Below are 24899 nucleotides of genomic sequence, written 5' to 3'. Positions count from 1 at the left end.
CTATTACCTAAGACACCACTACACAAAAATCTACCCTCACAACTGGTTTCCTTATGACAGTCTCATAGGGTTGCCAACTCTGCCTGAAGTTATTCTGGGAGATTTTTCCCCCCAACATATGATGTCAATTTCTTAAAATAGCCTATTAAAATTTCCCAGATTGCTTTCAATAGTCACTGGGAAATTGATGTCAATTCCAGGAAACTCCAGGCCAATCCTGGAGGGTTGGCAATTCTACAGTCTCAGCTGAGCAATTCAGTCTGCAATCGCTCATACTCCTAAAAGCTCCCCCCACCCATCTGAACTGAGGCACGAAAGCTGCAGGAAAAGCTTATAATGCCACTGTACCTGTCCTGTGGATAAATGCAGGACTTCATTCTCCTTGGCTGTCAAGCTAGCACCTTTCACAAGCACTAGGCCCACATTTACTCTTCAGTAGAGTAAAGGAGCCCAGTTACAACACAACAGACCCCTGACCTGATGATAACCACAGTTAAACAGTTCTGTGTCCAGGGGACCTAACCACATCTGAAAACTGGGTTAGAATTTTGGGCTGAGAGCTATAGCAGCAGTGTAGACCGCCAGGCTTGTAAAGAAATACGGTGTGTCACTGTTAAGAGCATCATGTGAGTGATAAATCAGTATCTTCTGTGGCCTTTGAATAAATACAAGTGAAAAAGAAAAAAAATATTTATTTCATTTCTTTCTTAATTTATAGGAGTATCCCCTGAATTATTATGAAAAGAAAAGTACTTTATCAACATGGTGGTGCAATCTTACCTAAATTGATGGGAAATGGCCTTGAATCAGATAGGCATTTCATCTAGAGAAGGGTGCAAATGTTTGCCCCAGCAACAGTAGCTGCCACAGACTTCTTGCTTCCTTATTGTAAATTGTATCTTTTTAAGGAAAGTCACATGGGCACCATCAGCCCCACCCCTTAGCTGCTCTTAATGTAAACTGGCAGATTTCTATGGTAGCTCTGATGATAAGGAAGTGAAGGACACTCTCTCAAGCGCAGCTCTGCCCTTATTGGAAGTATGTAAGCAAATGTTTTAACAAAAGGCTGAAATTTTAAAATAAAAACATTACGCCCTTTCCTTTGAAGGAAAGCCAGGAAGATTACAAGACTCAACTGGTTTTAACAGAAAAGAAATAGTGACCGGAAAAACATAAGGAAGTGCTGAGCTCAAGAGACTTTACGGCCTGTTGGTGCAACTTCAGCGGAAGGTAAAAACAAAGCTAAAATAATAATTTATGCTAATCTTTTTTTTCCCCCTCCACTTGGTTTTCTGTTACGCTATGCTGGGCCATTTCTGACTATTTAAACGATCAAGTGTTGTAAATGTGAACTTCATTCACATAGAGATGTAACTGTTTATAATATATTCCATTTTGTAATTTTTAACTCAGTACTTTGTCATTTAAAAAAAAAAAAAGATTGGGCTAGAAATGGAAAAAGCTGGAGGCCCCTTTGGGATCATTAGAACCAAAATATTCAGAGCTCTTACACAGCTGGCTTACAAAACTTGTGAAAACATTACTCAGTGTGCTTTAAAAGAAAGTTCTGCTTGTCTAGCTGAAGAGGGTAAAGTTCTCTTCTACAATCCATGCTGTGTATACCTGTTACCTGTAGAACTTTAATTCATGTCAGTGGAAGATTCACCCAGTGAATTCATGCAGAATGTGCATCTTTACCTCCTTGTTTTGTGAGACCAGCTCAGAACTCAAAGGCTACACAGGTTCCAGCTGGGTCAATAATTGCATGTGGGATTTCTCCATCTCTAACCAAAATGATCTTTTAAATCCTGCAACTTAGAAGTGGTGGTAATTCATTCTTCTCTCTGAGTAATAATCACTAAACCAGGCCCCAGAATGGAATTAACGATCACTGCGAAGCTGAAGATTTGATTTATTGGCTGTGGCATAAATATGAACTCTTAGCCATTTATGAGTGTATTGAAAGTAAATTTGTATGTCCCGTTTAAGCCGTCTGTCTCCTTTAAAGTCCCTGACTTTCCCTTCAGCTCTGAGTACAGGAAGTTTCTCCTGAACAGCCATAAATTAGGCAGGGAATTTCTCCTCTTCTGTGAGGAATATACCTGAAAGCATGTTCCTGTAGCCTGGATTTGTTGTATGTCCGTTTTTCTCCTGACTCATTAAAGAGCCAGTGGAGGTTTGCATAAAAATAGGAGTGTTTAACTTTAGTGTCCTGGTGAAATTCAACTTTTGTTAATTCTAAATAACCCCTTCAGTTGGGGGTTCGATAAGATGTCCTTAACTTCCTGGCCTAAAAAGCTGCTGCGTTCTATCCAGAACCAACTGTGTGTCCATATTAGAGGAAGCTGATGCTTGCCTACCTCATAGGGATGTTATAGCTGACTTAATGTTTTTAAAGTGGGTTGAAATTCTTGGATGAAGGGTATTGTAAAAGCAGTGCTTAGATGGGCACTCTAGAATACAAAATGGCATTGCTTCCAATCCTCCTTTACTGGCAGGGGCAATGTTGGCATGTTGTGGGGGCTTTTAAGGTGGCAGGGCGGAGGGCTTATAAGTGATAGTGTTCTGAAAGGTTTCAGAGTAGCAGAGAGCTACATGTAGCTCACGAAAGCTTATGCTCTAATAAATTTGTTAGTCTCTAAGGTGCCACAAGTACTCCTTTTCTTTTAGTGTTCTGAAAGAAGTCTAAGAACTGCCCACCCCTTTAAAAACAAAACAAAAACTCTGATGCCCAATTCTGCTTTCAGTTACGTTAGACTGTGAATCCGCATGTAAACAGCAGCAGAACTGAAAGAAAAAAGCATGTGTGAGCGTGTGATGATTCAGTGAGAGAAATTGTTATCTAGTCAGTTTTTCCTGCACTGCCTTTTATTTAAGTTTTTTGTTTTTTCAGAACAGGTTTCACAGTAAATCATCCAAGCTTCTTGTATAACCCAAGAAGTGAAGCAATAAGATATAGATTAGAAATCAAAACTGGACTTCTTAGTCTATCTTTACCTCATGTCTATAACTCTATGTACAGCGCCTAGCACAATGGGGCTCCAAAATGCTACTGTAATTCAGATACATGCGGGTAAAATAACAAATGCAAGAAATAGAGGATCTTTCTCTGGAAAAATAAACAAACCCTTCATTCCCAAACGGAACTGTTCTGTAATAAAGAAAAGGCAGAACAGCACCATACTAAAAGGAAAGGCAAATTAAAATATTTGTTAATCTATTCTGACACATCAGTGCAGTAACAGCGCAAGACTCCAAGCCCACATATCATTTCCACATCAATAACAATGAGGAGAAGGTAGTCCTACAGAGCAGTGCAGATCATTTCGGAACTGGGTCCATTCAAACAAAATGGATTGTATAATGGATGCTAGAGTGTATTATACTGTTCAGCTATTGGATGGAAATGTGTAAAATACCTTATTTAAACAAACTTGGCCGTACCTGGTACAACATTAAAGGATCTTGTGATGAACATATCTGATGTGGCTGTAAGCAAGCTCTGTGGCTGGTCCATGTCTGGTACAGAGGAACATGACCTAGAGGGGAATAGTAAGAAGGAAAAGAAGGGTGTGTGGTGGCTTTGTTTTTCTAAACTTCTGAGTATTGCATTGGAGAGACTGAAACTGGAATATTGTGTCCAGTTCTGGTGTCCACATTTTAAAAGTTATATTGAGAAACTGGAAAGGATACAGAGACAGACACACAAATGATTTGAGGGCTACAAAAAATGTGTTGGAGCAAGAGATTTAAAGAGCTTAATTTGGTACGCTTGATCTAAAAGAGGATCAAGAGGTGACTTGTTTAAAGTGCACAAATATCTTTATGTGGAGAAAATATTGGGTAAGAAAGAGCTCTTTAATCTTGCAGAGAGCGATCTAACAAGAACCAATGGCGGGAAGGTAAAACCAAAGCAATTCAAATTTTAAAAAGGCACAAATTTTTAACCATGAGGGTGATTAACCATTGGAACAAAACACCAATGGAAGTGGTGGATCTTCCATCCCTTGGTGTCTTCAGATTAAGACTGGATGCCTTTCTGGAAAACCTGTTAGCCAAACACAAGTTATCGAGCTCAATACAGGGGGAACTAGGTGAAATCTATGGCCAGGGTTATGCAGGTGGTCAACACGTGATTTAATGGTGTCTTCTGGCCTTAGAATCAATGAATTTCATCCATACTGTTGCCAAACTCAAGAATACCAAAATAATTATAAATAACACACATTTTAGTGGGGGCGGGGAGTCTTTTGTTGGGGGAGGGTTGTTTGTTTGTTTTTTTCCTTTGTTATCTTCCTTTGTCTTTCAGACTCTAGTGCACAGTTGCTTCACACTTTCAAGTTTTTCTCTGTAATCGTGATGGCTAGAAACTTCTTTTACATTAAAAAACAAAACAAAAAAGAGCAGAGGTTCATATGGGGTTTAAAACAATACCTACCTGATATCACAAGACTTGTGATTCATATCATGAGAGTAGGCAACATGCCAGTTCATGGAAAGTACCATAATGACATGACACTTTTCCAGTAGAATTAAAAAAAAAAAAAGGGGGGGGGGAGGGGCTACAGGAAAATAAAGAAGAGTGAAGTAAACATTGTGTCTGCTCAGATGCCTGCGAACTCCAGAAACTTTGAAAAACAAGGCCAGGCAGACAGAGAATGAGCCAACACCAGGTCTCTCCAAACCATCCTCAATAAAAACACTTCCTGTTTCCTCCAAGATACTTAAATTCCAGCAAAGCCTAGAGAATAATGTACCGGTTCTGGTTTCAGCTTCTTTCAGGGATTCCTGAGCATGAGTAAAGACAAATAAATACACACATTAAAAAGCCATCTTTTCAGAAACTCTCATCTAAAAGCAATTCCTAAGGAAATGAGTTTGAGTAGCAGCCGTGTTAGTCTGTATTCGCAAAAAAGAAAAGGAGTACTTGTGGCACCTTAGAGACTAACTTTATTTGAGCATAAGCTTTCATGAGCTACAGCTCACTTCTCTCATGCGACAGGGCTGATGAGCTCTCTGTTCAGAGCCCAGCTATGATGGTCAAGGAGTGACATGGTAATGAAGAGGAAAGTATTCTGTAAACAACAATTCTAAACCACAAATTGACTTAAAACTTTCAGCTAAACAGTGTAATAAATTAATTATGGATTATTTCCTCCTTTTTTTTTTTTTTTTTTAATACCTGCCAAGACCTGGCTTTAGGTGCTCTCCCTGCCACCTGCAGTAGTGACATTTCTGATGCGTAAAGCAATTTAGGGAATGTGGCTTCTCACTTTCGGGGCTTGGCTTCGCTGTTTTAAGCTGAGTTATAACTCGAGTTGCCCCAACTTCAGTCCAATCCACACACAAAATGCTTGGGTGACATGGTGTTTTTAACTTGGGTAGGCTGGCCAATTGTGGGGAGATAAGCTACTATATGAGTGAGCACTACTAGTCAGCTGCTTACACAGCTACTCTGTAGGGTGGACACAGGTGAGCACTGCTATTCCTCCAGTACTTTTCCATATTTCCCCCTACGTGTCCAGAAAGGACAGACAAGTTTTCCTACAATTCACTGAGAGAATTCATGGAGCAGTACAGCTTAGTGCAGTACAAAGATCCATGGAATGCACCTCCCAGACGTCCTAGCAACACATACGAGTGAGTACAGCACCAGCTTAGACTCACCTCATGTGATATCTTGGAATGTGTCTGGTCTGAGTCAAGCAAGGCTGACTGAAGCGTAGATAACTCAGATTAATGCTGCAGTGAAGACCTGTCCTAGGTGCTAGGATATGTCAGGAAGGAATAAATTCCCAGGTCAGATTGGCAGAGACCCTGAGGATTTTTTGCCTTCCTCTGCAGCATGGGGAATGAGTCACTTGCTGGTTTTAGCTAGAGTAAATGGTGTATTCACTGTAACTCGACATCTTTAAATCAAGATATGAGGACTTCAGTATCTCAGCCAGAGGTTATTTACCTATTACAGGAGTGTGTGAGGCTCTGGTGACATGCGATGTGCAGGAAGTGAGACCAGATCACGATGGTCCCTTCTGGCCTTAAAGTCTGTGAGTCTGTCTTCAGGAGACCAAGTGCTGAAACCTAGTGTTAGGTCAGATCTAATGCGAGATGCTGCTTCTCTTGAAATCCTTTCCATGACCCTTAGATCTCTCCTGTTACTGACCTTGTGAGATGGTGATAATCCTGAAGAGTCCCCAAACTCCTACAACCTTATGCGAAAAGGGCCAGTCATAAATAGTCCTGTTGATTTCAGAGGGGCTACTCTCATAAGCAAAGCTGCTGCATCAGGCCCAGAGCTGATGAATGGGCTGATTCTTTTACATGTTGGGTTCTTCCAGGATGAAAGTTGTTAGGTGCATAAGAGCTTGTTTGCAGGAATCTGAAAGAGTGAGGTCCTCTCTAGTCCCTCCTTCTGTAGGGGGGAGAAATAGTCTATTATATATCATCCAACTTTGAAAGAAATGTAAAACAAAGGTCCTGGCCATCTCATGTTAAGAACACCACATGGCAACTTCACTGTGTCTCCACTGACGGGAGGGTTATTTATAATATATTTTGTAGCTAGTTTTTTCCCTGGAGAAAACTCCCCCATCTTGTCAAATCTTGGGGAGCAATCTTGTCTCCCATTTTAACCATATCTTATTACTCCAGTCATTCTCAGAAGCCAGGACGCATCCTTCCAGTTGAGGATCGGCTTCCTGAGGACCCTGTCAATATTAGCCTGGGAACGCTGAGGCAGCTGTAAAAGTAGGAGGATGCATATACAAAGTCCTCTAATTTTGATCTATGATTGGCAGTAGGTGAATTCTTTCCATGCATCCCTACAAAATATCCATTGCATTAAGAGCCCAGTGATCTCCCCTTCTGCAGCCACTTCTATCTGACTCTCTTGTAGCTATGACAACTTTAATGGCTGCCTGAATCTGAACCTTTAGTTGCTAGGATATCCTAATGCATAGGCATATTAACCTTGCATTGCAGTCTTGTTGAGAGCCTTCTGGCTCATCCGTAAAAGGGATTGTGATAAATTGTTGCTGTCACTTCTTCAGTTTTTCTTTTCAGGACTTGTGCCTGGTTCTCATTTACTAGCAATGAGAAGGAGCTTTAAAAAGGTCAGGAATGGGGATAGGAAGAGGGGAAGTGAGTGGGGGAGGTGCAGGGGAGTGATGTGACTAGAGAATATTGACCTACAGCTACACCTTGCTTCCTGGAAGCCTTGAGAAGCAGTGTAAATTAGAGGAGCCCAAAGGCTGCTCTTGCTTCTTGCACTTGGGACTGGGCAGGACTCAGAACCAGCCCGGATATAGGAGTTACAAAGGTATTTTTACAGCTATGTCTGCATCCCTGCCCCACAAGTAGGGATGGGATAACTGAGAATCAGGCCCTTGTGTCTATCCAGTTCCTTTCCCATCTTCAGTCTCTCACAACAGTTAGAATTCCTTCCTTCATTTTTGTTTCTTACATGTGTTTGCAATTCTCACCTCCTCTTTATCTGGTTTAATTGCTCCTTACCTAACGTCTTTCTGCCTCTAGCCTGATGGCTTTTTAGATTGGTTTCTATCTACTGGTAGGTTTCAGAGTAGCAGCCGTGTTAGTCTGTATTTGCAAAAAGAAAAGGAGTACTTGTGGCACCTTAGAGACTAACAAATTTATTAGAGCATAAGCTTTCGTGAGCTACAGCTCACTTCATCGGATGCATTAGGTGGAAAAAACAGAGGAGAGATTTATATACACACACACAGAGAACATGAAACAATGGGTTTATCATACACACTGTAAGGAGAGTGATCACTTAAGATAAGCCATCACCAACAGCAGGGGGGGGGAAAGGAGGAAAACCTTCCATGGTGACAAGCAGGTAGGCTAATTCCAGCAGTTAACAAGAATATCAGAGGAACAGTGGGGGGTGGGGTGGGGAGGAGAAATACCATGGGGAAATAGTTTTACTTTGTGTAATGACTCATCCATTCCCAGTCTCTATTCAAGCCTAAGTTAATTGTATCCAGTTTGCAAATTAATTCCAATTCAGCAGTCTCTCGTTGGAGTCTGTTTTTGAAGCTTTTTTGTTGAAGTATAGCCACTCTTAGGTCTGTGATCGAGTGACCAGAGAGATTGAAGTGTTCTCCAACTGGTTTTTGAATGTTATAATTCTTGACGTCTGATTTGTGTCCATTCATTCTTTTACGTAGAGACTGTCCAGTTTGGCCAATGTACATGGCAGAGGGGCATTGCTGGCACATGATGGCATATATCACATTGGTAGATGCGCAGGTGAACGAGCCTCTGATAGTGTGGCTGATGTGATTAGGCCCTATGATGGTATCCCCTGAATAGATATGTGGACAGAGTTGGCAACGGGCTTTGTTGCAAGGATAGGTTCCTGGGTTAGTGGTTCTGTTGTGTGGTGTGTGGTTGCTGGTGAGTATTTGCTTCAGATTGGGGAGCTGTCTGTAAGCAAGGACTGGTCTATCTCCCAAGATCTGAGAGAGCGATGGCTCGTCCTTCAGGATAGGTTGTAGATCCTTGATGATGCGTTGGAGAGGTTTTAGTTGGGGGCTGAAGGTGATGGCTAGTGGCGTTCTGTTGTTTTCTTTGTTGGGCCTGTCCTGTAGTAGGTGACTTCTGGGTACTCTTCTGGCTCTGTCAATCTGTTTCTTCACTTCATCAGGTGGGTATTGTAGTTGTAGGAATGCATGATAGAGATCTTGTAGGTGTTTGTCTCTGTCTGAGGGGTTGGAGCAAATGCGGTTATATCGTAGCGCTTGACTGTAGACAATGGATCGAGTGGTATGATCTGGATGAAAGCTAGAGGCATGTAGGTAGGAATAGCGATCAGTAGGTTTCCGATATAGGGTGGTGTTTATGTGACCATCGCTTATTAGCACCGTAGTGTCCAGGAAGTGGATCTCTTGTGTGGACTGGTCCAGGCTGAGGTTGATGGTGGGATGGAAATTGTTGAAATCATGGTGGAATTCCTCAAGAGCTTCTTTTCCATGGGTCCAGATGATGAAGATGTCATCAATGTAGCGCAAGTAGAGTAGGGGCATTAGGGGACGAGAGCTGAGGAAGCGTTGTTCTAAGTCAGCCATAAAAATGTTGGCATACTGTGGGGCCATGCGGGTACCCATCGCAGTGCCGCTGATTTGAAGGTATACATTGTCACCAAATGTGAAATAGTTATGGGTCAGGACAAAGTCACAAAGTTCTGCCACCAGGTTAGCCGTGACAGTATCGGGGATACTGTTCCTGACGGCTTGTAGTCCATCTTTGTGTGGAATGTTGGTGTAGAGGGCTTCTACATCCATAGGGGCTAGGATGGTGTTTTTAGGAAGATCACCAATGGACTGTAGTTTCCTCAGGAAATCGGTGGTGTCTCGAAGATAGCTGGGAGTGCTGGTAACGAAGGGCCTGAGGAGGGAGTCTACATAGCCAGACAATCCTGCTGTCAGGGTGCCAATGCCTGAGATGATGGGGCGTCCAGGATTTCCAGGTTTATGGATCTTGGGTAGCAGATAGAATACCCCAGGTCGGGGCTCCAGGGGTGTGTCTGTGCGGATTTGTTCTTGTGCTTTTTCAGGGAGTTTCTTGAGCAAATGCTGTAGTTTCTTTTGGTAACTCTCAGTGGGATCAGAGGGTAATGGCTTGTAGAAAGTGGTGTTGGAGAGCTGCCTAGTAGCCTCTTGTTCATACTCCGACCTATTCATGATGACGACAGCACCTCCTTTGTCAGCCTTTTTGATTATGATGTCAGAGTTGTTTCTGAGGCTGTGGATGGCACTGTGTTCTGCATGGCTGAGGTTATGGGGTAAGCTATTCCTACCTACATGCCTCTAGCATTCATCCAGATCATACCACTCAATCCATTGTCTACAGCCAAGTGCTACGATATAACCGCATTTGCTCCAACCCCTCAGACAGAGACAAACACCTACAAGATCTCTATCATGCATTCCTACAACTACAATACCCACCTGATGAAGTGAAGAAACAGATTGACAGAGCCAGAAGAGTACCCAGAAGTCACCTACTACAGGACAGGCCCAACAAAGAAAACAACAGAACGCCACTAGCCATCACCTTCAGCCCCCAACTAAAACCTCTCCAACGCATCATCAAGGATCTACAACCTATCCTGAAGGACGAGCCATCGCTCTCTCAGATCTTGGGAGATAGACCAGTCCTTGCTTACAGACAGCCCCCCAATCTGAAGCAAATACTCACCAGCAACCACACACCACACAACAGAACCACTAACCCAGGAACCTATCCTTGCAACAAAGCCCGTTGCCAACTCTGTCCACATATCTATTGAGGGGATACCATCATAGGGCCTAATCACATCAGCCACACTATCAGAGGCTCGTTCACCTGCGCATCTACCAATGTGATATATGCCATCATGTGCCAGCAATGCCCCTCTGCCATGTACATTGGCCAAACTGGACAGTCTCTACGTAAAAGAATGAATAGACACAAATCAGACGTCAAGAATTATAACATTCAAAAACCAGTTGGAGAACACTTCAATCTCTCTGGTCACTCGATCACAGACCTAAGAGTGGCTATACTTCAACAAAAAAGCTTCAAAAACAGACTCCAACGAGAGACTGCTGAATTGGAATTAATTTGCAAACTGGATACAATTAACTTAGGCTTGAATAGAGACTGGGAATGGATGAGTCATTACACAAAGTAAAACTATTTCCCCATGGTATTTCTCCTCCCCACCCCACCCCCCACTGTTCCTCTGATATTCTTGTTAACTGCTGGAATTAGCCTACCTGCTTGTCACCATGGAAGGTTTTCCTCCTTTCCCCCCCCTGCTGTTGGTGATGGCTTATCTTAAGTGATCACTCTCCTTACAGTGTGTATGATAAACCCATTGTTTCATGTTCTCTGTGTGTGTGTATATAAATCTCTCCTCTGTTTTTTCCACCTAATGCATCCGATGAAGTGAGCTGTAGCTCACGAAAGCTTATGCTCTAATAAATTTGTTAGTCTCTAAGGTGCCACAAGTACTCCTTTTCTATCTACTGGTAAACTCAGTGGCTCATGTCCTTAAGAGCAGCCTTTAGAGCCCATTTCTAAACAGCTCAGCCTGTGCACTAGAGTCTATGGTGCAACATTTGTAGGCATTGTATTTACTGCGGGCAGTAGCTACTTGGTACAGATAGGGACTAGTGTCCCCTTTTTCCTATATCCCAGCTACCTCATCTCTGCCCAGTAAATAGTTCAGAGTCTCTCTTGTGTTTGGTGTTCATGAAGAATTGGGGAAGGTAGGATATAAATTACTTACTAGTACACAGAAGCCTGGGAAATCATGCATGTGCACACACAAGATAGACACTATGGCTGGAAACATTATTATTATTTATTATTATTTTTTAATCTGATTCCCTCTTCCCTCACCCTCCACATCCCCAACTGTTGTTGTTTCTCTCCGTGGCTTGCATTATTATTTAAATGTTTTCGGATCCAGCACTGACCTCTCTTTCCATAGCTTTAAAGACTCTAGTGATTTCCTAAAGCAGTGGCTGAAATGGGTCTTTCCCCTCTGATGAAAAGCATAAGGTCTAAAATGAAATATGATTTTGAGCTGCAATATACACACAGGTAAATGGGGGCTGTAGGTTTGTAAGCTAGAACTGGACCCAAGTTACAAAGTTTATACCCACATTTCTCTGAAATTCCTGTTTATTTGGATATGTGGTTTGGCCTAAACCAAATCTGTTAATATTTCCAGTCTTCAGAGGTGGTTGGGGAGATTGTTTTTGCCTCAACAAAAACCCTTAAAATCCAGTGCAACATCAGAGTACTTTCTAAGCTGCTCCTCTTTCATATCTGACTAGTCCAGAGATGGGCAAACTACAGCCTATGGGACTGTCCTGCCCGGCCCCTGAGCTCCTGGCCCAGGAGGCTAGCCCTCAGCCCCACCCCGCTGTCTCCCCTCAGGGGGCAGTTGGATAGGGCAGAGATTCGGGTGGCGGCAGTCAGGGGATAGGGAGGGTTGGATAGGGGGTGGGGTCCCGGGGAGGGTTGGGGTGGGGATCCCGGGAGGGGGCGGTTAGGGGACAAGGAGCGGGGGGGGGGTTGGATGGGTCAGGGGTTTTGAGGGGGGCAGGCGGGGGCGAGAAGTGGGGGAGCAGGCGGGGGGCAAGGCTGTTTGAGGAGGCACAGCCTTCCCTACCTGGCCCTTCATACAGTTTCACACTGTGATGTGGCCCACGGGCCAAAAAGTTTGCCCACCGTGGACTAGTCCGTAACCTGACATCCTTGCTCAAGACATTGGCAAGTGCATAAAGTTAAAACAGAGCAATACGTGGAGGTCGGTTGCCTGTGTTTCTTATTCCAATGCAGTCATTTCACTGTGAGAACTCTGCACTTCTCTTGCGTAGACAGAACTCCAAGGCAACAGTGGGCAGCAGCGAAATGCTTCAAGTTCCTTGGGACTCTGGCAATATCCTGCCCTGCATGATAAATAGCCTACATTTTTGCCTGGGCTGAAGGCCCAGTGACTTTTTCAAGGTCTAATAGTTTGCAAACCACTAGGTGCAGAGGTGGTTGTTATAGGTCATTGGAAAGCTGGAACTCATGGATTTCCAAGGACACTTCACATGCCAATGAGGAGTCAACCACTGAAGTTGTATGGAGGAAGATGAAGGAAGCTTCCTTCAACTTCAGTGGGCAATTGTAGGACCTCTTGAATAGGAAATTATTGGAATTCCAACAGCGTATCAGACATTTTTCCTGGGAGAGGCATCACAGACAAGATATTAAAGTTAATCTACTAACTTTCTTTCCTACATTTTTAGTTAGTTAAAGCTCGATGATAGAAGTATGGCGGGGTGGGTGGGTGGAAATAATGCAGTACATTAGATGACAAGTTTGCTATTATACCTCATGTTTTGTGACTTACCAGGGCAGAGAAGCACAATCGACAGACTAATACAAATACTTTCAGGACCTTTTCTAAGCATGTGTCCCAGGCAGCATCTGCACCCATCCACCATTACTGAGTGGGAAGATGCGGAGGCTGGTGGTCTTTTCCCATACACTAAAGAGAGAGTCTGCCTGCACTGGGTTTGGAAGCAGATCTGCTGTGGCCTCTGTTTGTAGCACAGTATTCTGGCCTGCAGTCTAGCTACTGAGTCCCTCCCGCACACCGAGCAAGGTTGCTGTACTTGTTACCAATGGAGGGTGTTGAAGATTTAGAAATTCAGCTGATGTAAATCAACACAGCTCCACTGACTTCAGTGGAGCTATGCTGGTTTACACCAGTGGAGATCTGGCCTTCAGTACACATTATAGCATCAATTTATTATTAATTATTATTATTTTATTTAAATCTCAGGCTGTATTGACCTGAGGTCAACAATTTTTCCAAAGACCACAACAGACTGAAAAATGAATGTCCATTTGATTTCGCATGGTAGTACCAAAACAGGACATCCTAATCGCACGCTTCACTGCTAAACAGAGAGGCACATAATAGAGTGGCTTGTGCCCGAAGGGTAGGAGTTTCAAAAGAGCCTAAGGAAGTTAGTTGCCTCACTCCCGTTGACTCTCCCTGGCAGTTAGCACTTTGTGTGGCTTTTTCCAATGGTGCCCTAATGAACATCCAATGTTGGAGTTGGATATCATAGTGAGAACACAGTAGCACTAATATTGAATAAAAAGGAGGGAATAGTTAGATGCCAACGTGAAAGGCTTGGCAGTTGGAAAGGACTAACCTGAATTTGTTTAAGTTCCATATTATTATCTGAATATGGACACATCACTCCCCTGCTGAGAAGTAGCAGATGTCCAAGGCCTTTGCAGATCAGCTTCCCAGGGGAGAAGAAATCTGTGATGTGAGGCCAGGGTATAGAGTATGTATAACTTGTATAATTAATGCTATATACAGCAGTCCTTGGACAGAGGTGGTCACAATCGGCATGAGGCTAGCCCCCTTTTCCAGAGAAATCATCCCAGGAATCAATGCCCACCTCCCAAGGAACATCTTTTTCTCAAGATTTGACTTTAGTTAGAGAGATTAAAACAGGAAGCAAACTTCTTTGCTGCTTCTCTATAGCAGCCACATGGAAACCACAACAGTAAACCAACAACAATACAACATTTTTCCAAATCTAAAAACTTGTGTGTACGCTAAAAACTTGCAAGATTCTGTGTAACAGAGCCATTGTGTGACCCAGCCATAATAGTGCCTGTGCAAGCGAGAGGCTCACTTCATAGAACTTCCTCTCCAATGTTCCAGCTGAACACCCTAACCAAGTAATTGGGCCGATGTTAGAAATTTTCATATGGCTTTCTGCGGGGCAGCTGTTCAGTCACTTGCTTCCATTCGTTCCTGTTGTTGCTCTGGGTTTATAGAGGTCAGGATGGAAATGAGCCCAGTGACAAGCACGAGTAATTCAGTGTTTCATGCTGAAAGGGACGATAGAATGATAAACAACAATGGATAGAGCAGCTGAAAGACAGCAGGCAGTGTGTGTGTTTAGCTGCACCAGTTCCCCAACAGAAGAGAGGATACAATAACTAGGCACCTCTGTATCAGCCATTCAAAAATCATGATTTTAAAAACTAACAAATATGGGGTTCATATTTTATTTGCCTTCCTGGCTGGAGCCTTTAGAGTTTACATTTTCAGACCTTTCTCTACAAACTAGGGCTGTCAAGCGATTAAAAAAATTAATTGGGATTGATCGCACAATTAATTGCACTGTTAAACAATAATAGAATACCATTTATTTAAATATTTTGGTGTTTTCTACTCTTTCAAATATATTGATTTCAATTACAACACAGAATACAAAGTATACAATGCTCACTTTATATTTATTACAAGTATTTTTGCACTGTAAAAAATCAAGGTTTTTTTTTCAGTTCACTTAATACCAGAACTATAATGCAATCTCTTTTTATCATGAAAGTTGAACTTACAAATGTAGAATTATTTCAAAAAACTTATTTTTTAATGTAATGTAAAATTTTAGAGCCTGCAAGTCCACTCAGTCCTACTTTTTGTTCAGCCAATCACTCAGACAAACAAGTTTGTTCACATTTGCAGGAGATAATGCTGCCCGCTTCTTGTTTACAATGTCCTTTGAAAGTGAGAACAGGTATTCTCAGGGCACTGTTGTAGCCAGTGTCACAAGATATTTACATGCCAGAAGTGCTAAAGATTCATATGTCCCTTGATGCTTCAACCACAATTCCAGAGGACATGCATCCATGCTGATGATGGGTTCTGCTTGATAACAATCCAAAGTAGTGCGGACCAACGCATGTTCATTTTCATCATCTGAGTCAGATGCCACCAGCAGAAGGTCGATTTTTCTTTTTTGTTTCAGGTTCTGTAGTTTCCGCATCAGAGTGTTGCTCTTTTCAGACTTCTGAAAGCATGCTCCACACCTCGTCCCTCTCAGATTTTGGAATGCACTTCAGATCCTTAAACCTTGGGTGGAGTGCTGTAGCTATCTTTAGAAATCTCACATTAGTACCTTCTTTCACTGCAGGTTTCACAAAACGCAAAGTGTTCTTAAAATGAACAAAATGTGCTGGGTCATCATCCGAGCCTGCTATAAGATGAAATACATGGCAGAATACAGGTAAAACAGAGCAGGGGACATACAATTCTCCCCCAAGTAGTTCAGTCACAAATTTAATTAACGCATTTTTTTTAATGAGTCATCAGCATGTTCTCTGGAATGGTGGCCAAAGCATGAAGGGCCCTAAGAATGTTTAGCATATCTGGCACAAAAATACCTTGCAATGCCGGATACAAAAGTGCCATGCAAATGCCTCTTCTCACTTTCTGGTGACATTCTAAATAAAAAGTGGGCAGTATTAATATCCTGTAAATATAAACAAACTTGTTTGTCTTAGCGATTGGCTGAACAAGAAGTAGCACTGAGTGGACTTGTAGACTATGAAGTTGTATATTGTTTTTGAGTGCAGTTATGTTAAACACAAAAATTTACGTTTGTAAGTTGCACTTTCACGACAGATTGCACTACGGTACTTTATGAGATGAACTGAAAAATACTATTTTGTTTTTACAGTGCAAATATTTGTAATTAATATACACTTTGATTTCAATTACAACACAATACAATATACATGAAAATGTAGGAAAAACATCTAAAATATTTAATTTTTAATTGGTATTCTATTGTTTAACAGTGCACTTAATCAAGATTAATTTTTTTGAGTTAATAGCTTGAGTTAACTCTGATTAATTGACAGCCGTACTACAAACATGACAGCTAGAAGCTTCCATTTAAAAAAAACTGATTCTTGTATCACTTGATGAATGCAGGAACTGGGAAACTCCAAATACCATGAGGCTCGCATTAACATCATAAGAGTTGGCAACACTGCAAAGTTTTATAGTTGTGGAGGGGATGATGGAACCCAGCAGAGAGTGGAGGTAATGTGGATTTAGTGAAATTTATAGAGAGGGTGCGCTTTAGTTAACTGAAATCTTTTCTTCCATCACATCCTTGTGAGAATCAGTATTAATATAACAACCTTTCCTGTTTCCTGCCTTTTACCCAAAGTTAACAACTTCCCAATTGCATCTGGTATCTCTCGCACCCATCTCCAAGCCACCCATGCTAGGAATTGCCACCCAGTTTGACATACATAAAGTTCCTTTCTCTCCTCCTCCACAATAGTTCGGAAAATTCAGCTGTTCCAAGGAGCATCCCCTCAACAATGACCATGTGCCACTTTGCTTGTTCACTATACTATAACTATTTATTTGTGCCTTTAGACGGTAAGATCTTTGCATCAGGGACCCTGCCTAGCATAGAAATATTCCTATATTGCATAGGATTGGAAGGGGATTCCTAGGTCATTAAGTCCAATCCTGTGCTATCACAGACAACTCTATCTTTTTAAGCCCATTAAATAAATTTATCAAGCTCCGTCAAAACTAGCGAGGTTGTTTGCTCCCATTGGAATGCTATCCCAGAAATGTGGGAAATGTTACCTCCTGTAAAGCACCAAGTACATTTGCATCAACTTAGGAACAATAACATGCAGAAAGTTTCTGGCAAAAACATCCCCTTGCCTGAATGATATTCCAGGAATCATGTTAGAGTAGCCAAATCCAATTCAAGCCAACATAAAAAAATGAGAGAGAGCATGCAGTAGTGGCTCCTTGCCCCGTGGAATTTGTTCTTCCAGATCTAGGAAGTTGCTTGGACAAGCCACTCAACCACTCTGTAAAATAATACTCCCCTGGCTTACAGGTGCTGTAAGGCTTAAGTGCTTTGGTGAAAGACTCTCTAGTATTATTCAGAATTCACAAAAGTGGTGTGCTCCCTAAGCCATTAAGATTAACAAGGAATATGTCCTTGTAGGGGCAAGATGAAGTCAACCAGTGACGCTAACATGGAAGAGATCTCTCTGGAGGATGAGGACAGAGACACTGTGGAATACAAAGTTCTCATGGCCTATGCCCAGCGGCGACTCTCTGTGAGTAAATATGGGCAACTTCTGGAAAGGGAGGCGAAGACCTTGAAAGGATCTTCTACAGAGAGAGGGGAAAGGAAAGGGATCCCTCAAGCCAATAAAGATGAGATGCACCAAGAATTGTCAATCCAGGACAAAGGGTCCACTGCCCAACATAAAAAGCAAAGGAAGAAAAAGTTCATGCAGAGATGTCTGTTGCTTTTCTCCTGTGCCAGAGGAGAGAGGGAGGAGGGCCCACAGGAGCTAGCCACAAACCAAGACACTGTGAATGGGTATGGCTTAAAGTTGCAGATGGCACTCCAGAGATCAGGCACCTCTTCTCCAGAGTCAGAAGGTGAGAGCCTGAATAGTTTCTCTTTCTGTCTCCAGTCCCTTTTTCATGCTGGTTTCTATTTCTCTCCTAAATAGCTTATTGATGGCTGATAATGCTGCCTTTCTCCTTTACGTGTTAATATATTCTTTCATGCCAGCTGTGGGAATAAAATTGCCAGTCCTGGTCCCTAAACAAAAAACAGAGAGTAGATTCATGCTTGTAATATACCTTTTAGTCTCCACACTGAACCTATACACTGGCCATGAATATCCTGCCATAATTGTACAATTACACAATTTGCTTTTCCAAGCACTAGTTTATTGTTCTCTGAACTTGGCTAGAGAATGTAATGAAGAGTAGTTTAAGAAAAACAATAGATGTGGGCCAGACTGCAGTCTCCTAATGTAAAATCAGCAAAGAGGGCTGAGAGGGACTCCATCCAAGGGGTCTACTCAAGCAGTTTTCCTTATAGAGTCATAGGATTGGAAGGGACCCTGAGAGGTCATCTAGTCCAGTCACCTACACTCATGGCAGGACTAAGTATTTGGCCATCCGTGGCAGGTGTTTGTCTAACCTGCTCTTAAAAATCTCCAACGATGGAGATTCCACAACCTCACTGGGCAATTTATTCCAATGCTTAACCACCCTGACACTTAGGAAGCTTTTCCTAATGTCCAACCTAAATCTCTCTTGCTGCAATTTAAGCCCATTGCTTCTTGTCCTGTCCTCAGAAGTTCAGGAGAACAATTTTTCTCCCTCCTCCTTGTAACAACCTTTTATGTACTTGAAAACTGTTATCATGGCCCCCCTGTCTTTTCTTCTCCAGACTAAACAAACCCAATATTTTCAATCTTCCCTCATAGTTCATGTTTTCTAGACTTTTTAATCATTTTTATTCTTCTCTGGACTCTCTCCAATTTGTCCACATCTTTCCTGAAATGTAGCGCCCAGAACTGGATACAATACTCCAGTTGAGGCCTAATTGGCACGGAGTAGAGCGGAAGAATTACTACTTGTGTCTTGCTTGCAACATTCCTGCTAATACATCCCAGAATATTTGCGTGTGGTTTTTTTTTTTTGTTTTTGTTTTTGCAGCATTATATTGTTCAATCATTTAGTTTGTGATCCAGTATGACCCCCAGATCTTCTTCTGCAGTATCTATCCGAGGCCGTCATTTCCCATTTTCTGTGTGCAATTGATTGTTCCTTCTGAAGTGGAGTATTTTGCATTTGTCCTATATTGAATTTCATCCTATTTTCTTCAGACCATTTCTCCAGCTTGTTCAGATTATTTTGAATTTTTATCCTATCCTCCAAACCACTTGCAACCCCTCCCAGATTGGTATCATCCACAAACTTTGTAAAGGGACTCTCTGCCATTATCTAAATCATTGATGAAGATATTGAACAGAACCGGACCCGGAACCGATCCCGGTAGGACCCCACTCGTTATGCCCTTCCAGCATGACTGTGAACCACTGATAACTACTCTCTGGGAACGATTTTCCAACCACTTATGCACCCATTTTGTTGTAGCTCTATCTAAGTTGTACTTCCCTAGTTTGTTTGAGAAGGTCATTTTGCTGGCTCTGCACCCCCAGTGTCCTCTGCTCCCTGGCATTATAGTTGAAATAGAAACAAGGCTTTTCTAACTTCTCCCACAGCAGCCACCATTACTACAGGATCCCTCTAAAAAGAGGCTCCCTACTGAAGAGGGAGGGCAAGGTAACACACACACACCCTGGCTGGGTGCCTTCTCCTGAGGAATCTCCATGGGACCCCAGAAAGATATGGGTCATGTTCCCAGCCCCACCCCCATCAAGTGCAAGCCTACCACCTGGCCCAGGGATCCCAACCCTACAGAGAGCTCTCCATGGGGTCTTGAGAAGAGGGAACAGTGCCACGGAAGTGGCGGAGTCTACCCTCCTCTGTGCAGCAGGCAGGAAAGCTGCATGTGGAGGGTGCTTATCTCCATGCTCAGATTTAGCAGGCCACTCTCTGGCCCATTATCAGTGATTTATCATATACCAAGTATCCAAAGGCCATCCCTTAGATAAGGTGCTGTGTCATGGCTGATGAGACTCCACCAGGTCTCCACGGGCAACTAGCTCATGCCCTAGAGCACAAGGGTCAAGATAGGTGATAGGATGGCCTGGTTTACCAGGTGTATCCACTGCTTGCAAGGTGGCCCCAGTGTTCTAATCAGAATAAGACACTTGTCCCATCTTCAGTATTATTGGCCGAATTACCTCCTGTGGTGGTAGTCATTGCCTTCTCCCCCTTTGCTATATTTACAGGGCCTCCTAAAACAACCCATAACTCGCATCTCCAATTCAGTCACCCCACCAGCTTCTAAACCCTCCCAAGCATCTAGGACAAGCCACCCAAGCAGTCATCCTCCCAGCTGTCAAAGCTGGTTACATCTATTGATACAAGATCTCTGCCTACTCCTCCCACCCTTGTGGATAAATGGGCCTAACCAGACACTTCCATTGGCAAAAATCATTTGCCCACCTCCAGATGCCATTCCGACCACTTACTTTTTAATTTCCTGCCCATACTTTATTAAGGAAGGTCACACTGACCTGTTTTAGTAATCTGACATTCCTTTCAATGTACCATTTAAACCAACCAGCAGGTGGCAGTCTGAGCTCAACTACAAATGCTGTTTTCCTTGTTTCCCCCATCAGTGCTGTTAGAGGTAAGATTTGGTCCTAAAACAAGGCTTTACCAATACGGTAGCAGATTACCCTCCCAAGCTCTAAAACAGTGAACTCATGTTTGCAGGGGAACCTGCTACTTGTGACAGTGTGGGATGCAGGCATCCTTCAGGAAAGGGTGGTGCTTGCTGTGATCATTTGTATGTCAGCCCCAGATTGTCTTCCTAGATCAGATATTAGCTCAGCTATGAACTCTGTGGCCAACATTTCCAAACCGAGGTGCCTAATGTTAGGCTTCTAAATTCATGTTTAGGCACTGGAATAAATGACTTGATTTCCACTCTGCAAACCCCACTGCCAAGGGCTGAGCAGACAGCAGCTCCCAAACAAGTTCTGCAAAATGATATAAAGGGAGCTCCCTTCAGAGCTGGGTCATCCAGGAGCTGGTCTGGCTGTCTGCTGGTCAACACAGGAGTTGTCCCTTGTGGGATCAGAGTTCAGGTCCCAAGCTCCCAGGGACTTAGTGCAGGAAAGAGCAACTTCCAGCTCAGATGAGCTCGGTGGCAATCTCCAGCTTGGTTGGTTGGTATATGAGATCCTCAGTTTGGCTGACTGACGATGCTTATGTTTGTAGATCACAGAGGTCCTGGATAGACTCTTAGCTGCAGGTGTGTGTGTGTGTGTGTGTGTGTGTGTGTGTGTGTGTGATACAGCAAGCCCGGCCACTGGATTAAAGGGCTCTGTTAATGGTCATGTCCGCTCCAGCCTCTTGCCATACAAGAGGAACACAGAGAACTCCCAGCCTGGGAGAGATTGTCCTTTATTAAAACCCATCACCACAGTGTTTTTATACAACTGGGCTTAGATGAACCAACCATTTACAATATCCCAATACAACCAGCTCTGAAAGCCGCTATCCTAAGGATAGGGTGACCAGATGTCCTGATTTTTGGGGCTTTGTCTTATATAGGCGCCTATCACTCCCCACCCCCGTCCTGATTTTTCACACTTGCTGTCTGCTTTGCTCTTTAGGTAGGGTGACCAATCTCCTCTTCTAATGCGCAATAGTCTCCAGAGGTACAAAGACATGCAGTAACCAGTGAACATCACAACTATCTTCCACTGGAGAGCTACTGCTCAGATAATGGGAAAAGTTTGTGGTGCATCATGGGTGTATAGCATTCCCCTCCATTCCTATTTACAGCCACCTGATCCCAAAGAGCCACAAGACTCTCTGTGATAGGGAAATGTGCCTCTTGATCTTGTCCTGTTCTTCCTCCTCAGGGTTCTGTGAATGCTAATGTGTTGAGCCTGCTTGAGGGACTAACCAGCAGGATTTCTTTTTTCCAGGTGAGGCAGAGGGTTTTCTTCACGTTGCAGACAGACTTGCTAAGATAGTTAATGCCAGGTCGCACTCAGCTCCCCGGGGAGTGGGTTTCAGAGCACTAGAGCGCACTCCAAGTCTAGAAGCTGATGGTGGACACCTCAAATTCCCTCAGCAAGAGGGAGGTGAAAAAGGTAAGATTGACTGACTGAGGTAGCATGGTAGAACTACTCAAAAACAACAAGGAGTCCGGTGGCACCTTAAAGACTAACAGGTTTATAGCAGCATAAGCTTTCTTGGGTAAAAAACCCCACTTCGTCAGATGCATCAACTACTCAGTGTATGATACTATGCTTAGAGCTACAGCCTGGCGACTATATAACTGTAATTGGGGTAGGCTTGTGCTGAAGAAACTAGCTCATTTTCTGGTTATTCAGGTTCCAGGTACCCCTTCTACCACTGTTGTTGTTAATTTGTATTAGCGGCATCAGCTGAAATCAGAACCCCACGGTGCTAGCTCCTGCACAAACACTTAGTGGCATACAGAGGCTAGCACAGTAGAACCCTGCTCTCAGTTGGGGCCTCTGGGTGCCACTGTAATACAAATTAATAAAGCTCATGAGAATCTTGAAGTCTGAATTGAACGTGACCGAGAGCCTGGGTGGGGAAACAGAGGCACAGGTAGATGAAATGACTTGCCGACGGTCATGCTGAAGGCAGAGCCAGGAATAAATCCATAGTCTTCTGATGCCAAGTTCAGTGCCTTATTCACTGGACCATGCTGCCTTTGCAGCTTGCTGTCTCCTTCTGAAAGGTGACTGCATGATCCACTGGCTACACTATACATCTGGATCATTTTATTTTTCACAGGCTCAGTGGGGATTTCTTTCTCTTTTGGTGTGAGGTTTTCAGGACTCTTCGTTCAGAGGAGGGCTGCCAGCCATTGTAGCATGTTCCTTGCTCCGCTTGTTTGGCAAGCGGACTCTCCATAGCTTGCCAGAGCTGCCACTAGCAGGTGTTGCTCCTGAGTGGTGGGGTGGAGCCTTGTACTCCCACTAGCCACTTCAGGCTCTTGCCTCCAATATCAGATACTCCTTGAAGAAAGCAAGAATAACAGGGATTAAACCCCAGCCCCACTCCCTGATTGGAGCAAAACTCTATAAGGGCATAATAAATGACTGGAACTTGTAACGGACAAAGAACCTCTCCTATTCCAGACTGTGCTATAAACATCTGCCTAAAACCTTCATGCAGATCTGTCATTGTATATTTTACCTGGTTCAAGCCACAAAAATGGGAGTTGTTTTCTTACAAAGCTGATCATTCTCTGTGGTGTAGACAATGAGCTAGTTCCTTTAAGTCTGCTACCTGGATCCTGCTAGAAGAAAGTAATTATTTTTTTTCCCCCCCAATTCCAGATGAAGAAGAGAGGATAATAGAAACAATAGTTGCATTGTTAAGACAATCAGGGGATAAACTGGAAGAAACGGTAATATATACTTTTTTTTAAATGAACAGTCAGCTATGTGTATGTTTCATTATACGTTTGCCAGCAGTGAATGCTATGATTAAGGTTGCAAAACCATTTCTATTCTGATCCTTTTACACACATTTAGAACTTTCTGAAACTTTCATTATTTGGACTGAGATTTTTCTATACTAGGCCTCACACCTCATTTGGGCTTTAAGATTTTCAAAGGCACAAAAGAAAGTAGTTGCCTGGCTGCTATTGAATTTCAGTGGAAGTTGGACATCTAACTGCCTTTTGTGCTTTTGAAAATCTCCCCTTTCAGCATTAAGCTTGGCACATGAGTAGTTTCCAGGGACAGCCCTAAACCAAAAGGTGCCCAGGTGAGGAGCATCTTCAGTGCCCCTCCTTCCAATTGTTAAACTTTTGAATACCTTATTTTTTTATTGCATTTGTATCCCATTTCATGACTTTGGTGCATGATTTGTGTGCATGATTTATCCCCGTCATATAAAATGATATATTTTCACGCTAGATCTGTAAATCTGTATCTCTTCATGACGTATAAAAGAAAATAAAAATTTGCTTCCTCTAAGCTTGTAGAAACTTTATAATTTTAAGAATAACTGAAATGTACTATCAAAACCTGAAACATTTTACTTCAAACTTTCTATTTTCTCTTTTGTCGCTAACAACAAAAACAGCACCTGGAGCCTGGCACCCCAAGTGGTCACCTGCCCCTAAATCTGACCCTGCCCAGGGAGGTTAAACTCTCTCTGTAACTTTGGAGGGGAAATCTTTTGAAGAGTTAATGTTTGAAAATTCTACCCTGAGCTTATATAAATTGCCCTGTGTATGAATTCATTATTTGGAGCTGAGGCTGGGATTTTCAGCACTGAAAGCATAGGTCTCTACTACTGTACTTTAACTCCTGGAGCTGGTAATGGTGATAGATTCTTGTCCTCTACATAGACCAACCACTAGAGGGAGGACACGTTAAACCGTGAACCAATAGGTTTCACATACACAGTCAGACATGTCACTGAGAGTACAATCCTACACACACTTTACTCATGCAACTAATCCCCACTGAAGTCAGTAGGACTGTGTGAGGAAAGTAACTCCTGTGTGTATATTTGATAACTCTCATGGGCAAGTTTGCAGGATCAGGCCCTAAGCCTGAAAATGCAGACTTCATACACGAGAGCACATCTCTCTAGATCTAATAACGAATATGTTGTTGAATGCAGACTCCATGGAGACACTAGGGTGGATTTCACTTTTCCAAACACTAGATTCCCCCTCGGTAAAACTCTGTATTTAGGACAATGGCTTTAATGGATTAATAGTTATGCTCATTTTTCAGATAAAAAAGGACAGCACTTTCTATCACTGCGTCACAAAGATGCTCTCCTATGCCTTCTTCAAGAAACTCACTGATCAGTACCTGGAGGAAGTCCCAGGAGATTCTACCAGGGAGACAGAAGGCAAAATACAGTGCACCAAAGCTGCCTTTGTGATGGAAGTTACGACCAGACTTACAGCCGTCGACTACCATCCTATGAACATGGTCCTTGGGTTTGGAGTAAAGTACCTCAAAGAAAATTTTAGTCCTTGGATTCAGAACCATGGTGGATGGGTATGAGATTTGTTTCT

At 42.9% G+C, this 24899-nt stretch overlaps 1 protein-coding gene across 4 annotated transcripts in view; it reads left to right on the top strand.

The window, feature by feature from the left end:
• BCL2L14 (BCL2 like 14) overlaps positions 1-24899 on the top strand; it is a 70833-nt gene that overhangs the window by 41577 nt on the left and 4357 nt on the right. For 2 of the 4 annotated variants that reach the window (XM_043515098.1, XM_038380827.2), the window contains exons 2-6: positions 1109-1230; positions 17367-17812; positions 21802-21969; positions 23194-23264; positions 24610-24882. In XM_043515098.1, the coding sequence (XP_043371033.1) occupies positions 17374-17812; positions 21802-21969; positions 23194-23264; positions 24610-24882 (951 nt within the window). In that variant the 5' untranslated portion in view covers positions 1109-1230; positions 17367-17373. Of the gene's footprint in view, positions 1-1023; positions 1039-1108; positions 1231-16318; positions 16430-17366; positions 17813-21801; positions 21970-23193; positions 23265-24609; positions 24883-24899 lie in introns of those variants that run through there. The other 2 variants (XM_038380804.2, XM_038380810.2) reach the window with 2 other exon arrangements.

This window comes from Dermochelys coriacea, chromosome 1 (assembly GCF_009764565.3).
Source record: "Dermochelys coriacea isolate rDerCor1 chromosome 1, rDerCor1.pri.v4, whole genome shotgun sequence".
Lineage (NCBI taxonomy): Eukaryota > Metazoa > Chordata > Testudines > Dermochelyidae > Dermochelys > Dermochelys coriacea.
The sequence above is the reverse complement of the archived record's forward strand: the minus strand, read 5'-3'. Positions and strand labels throughout refer to the sequence as shown.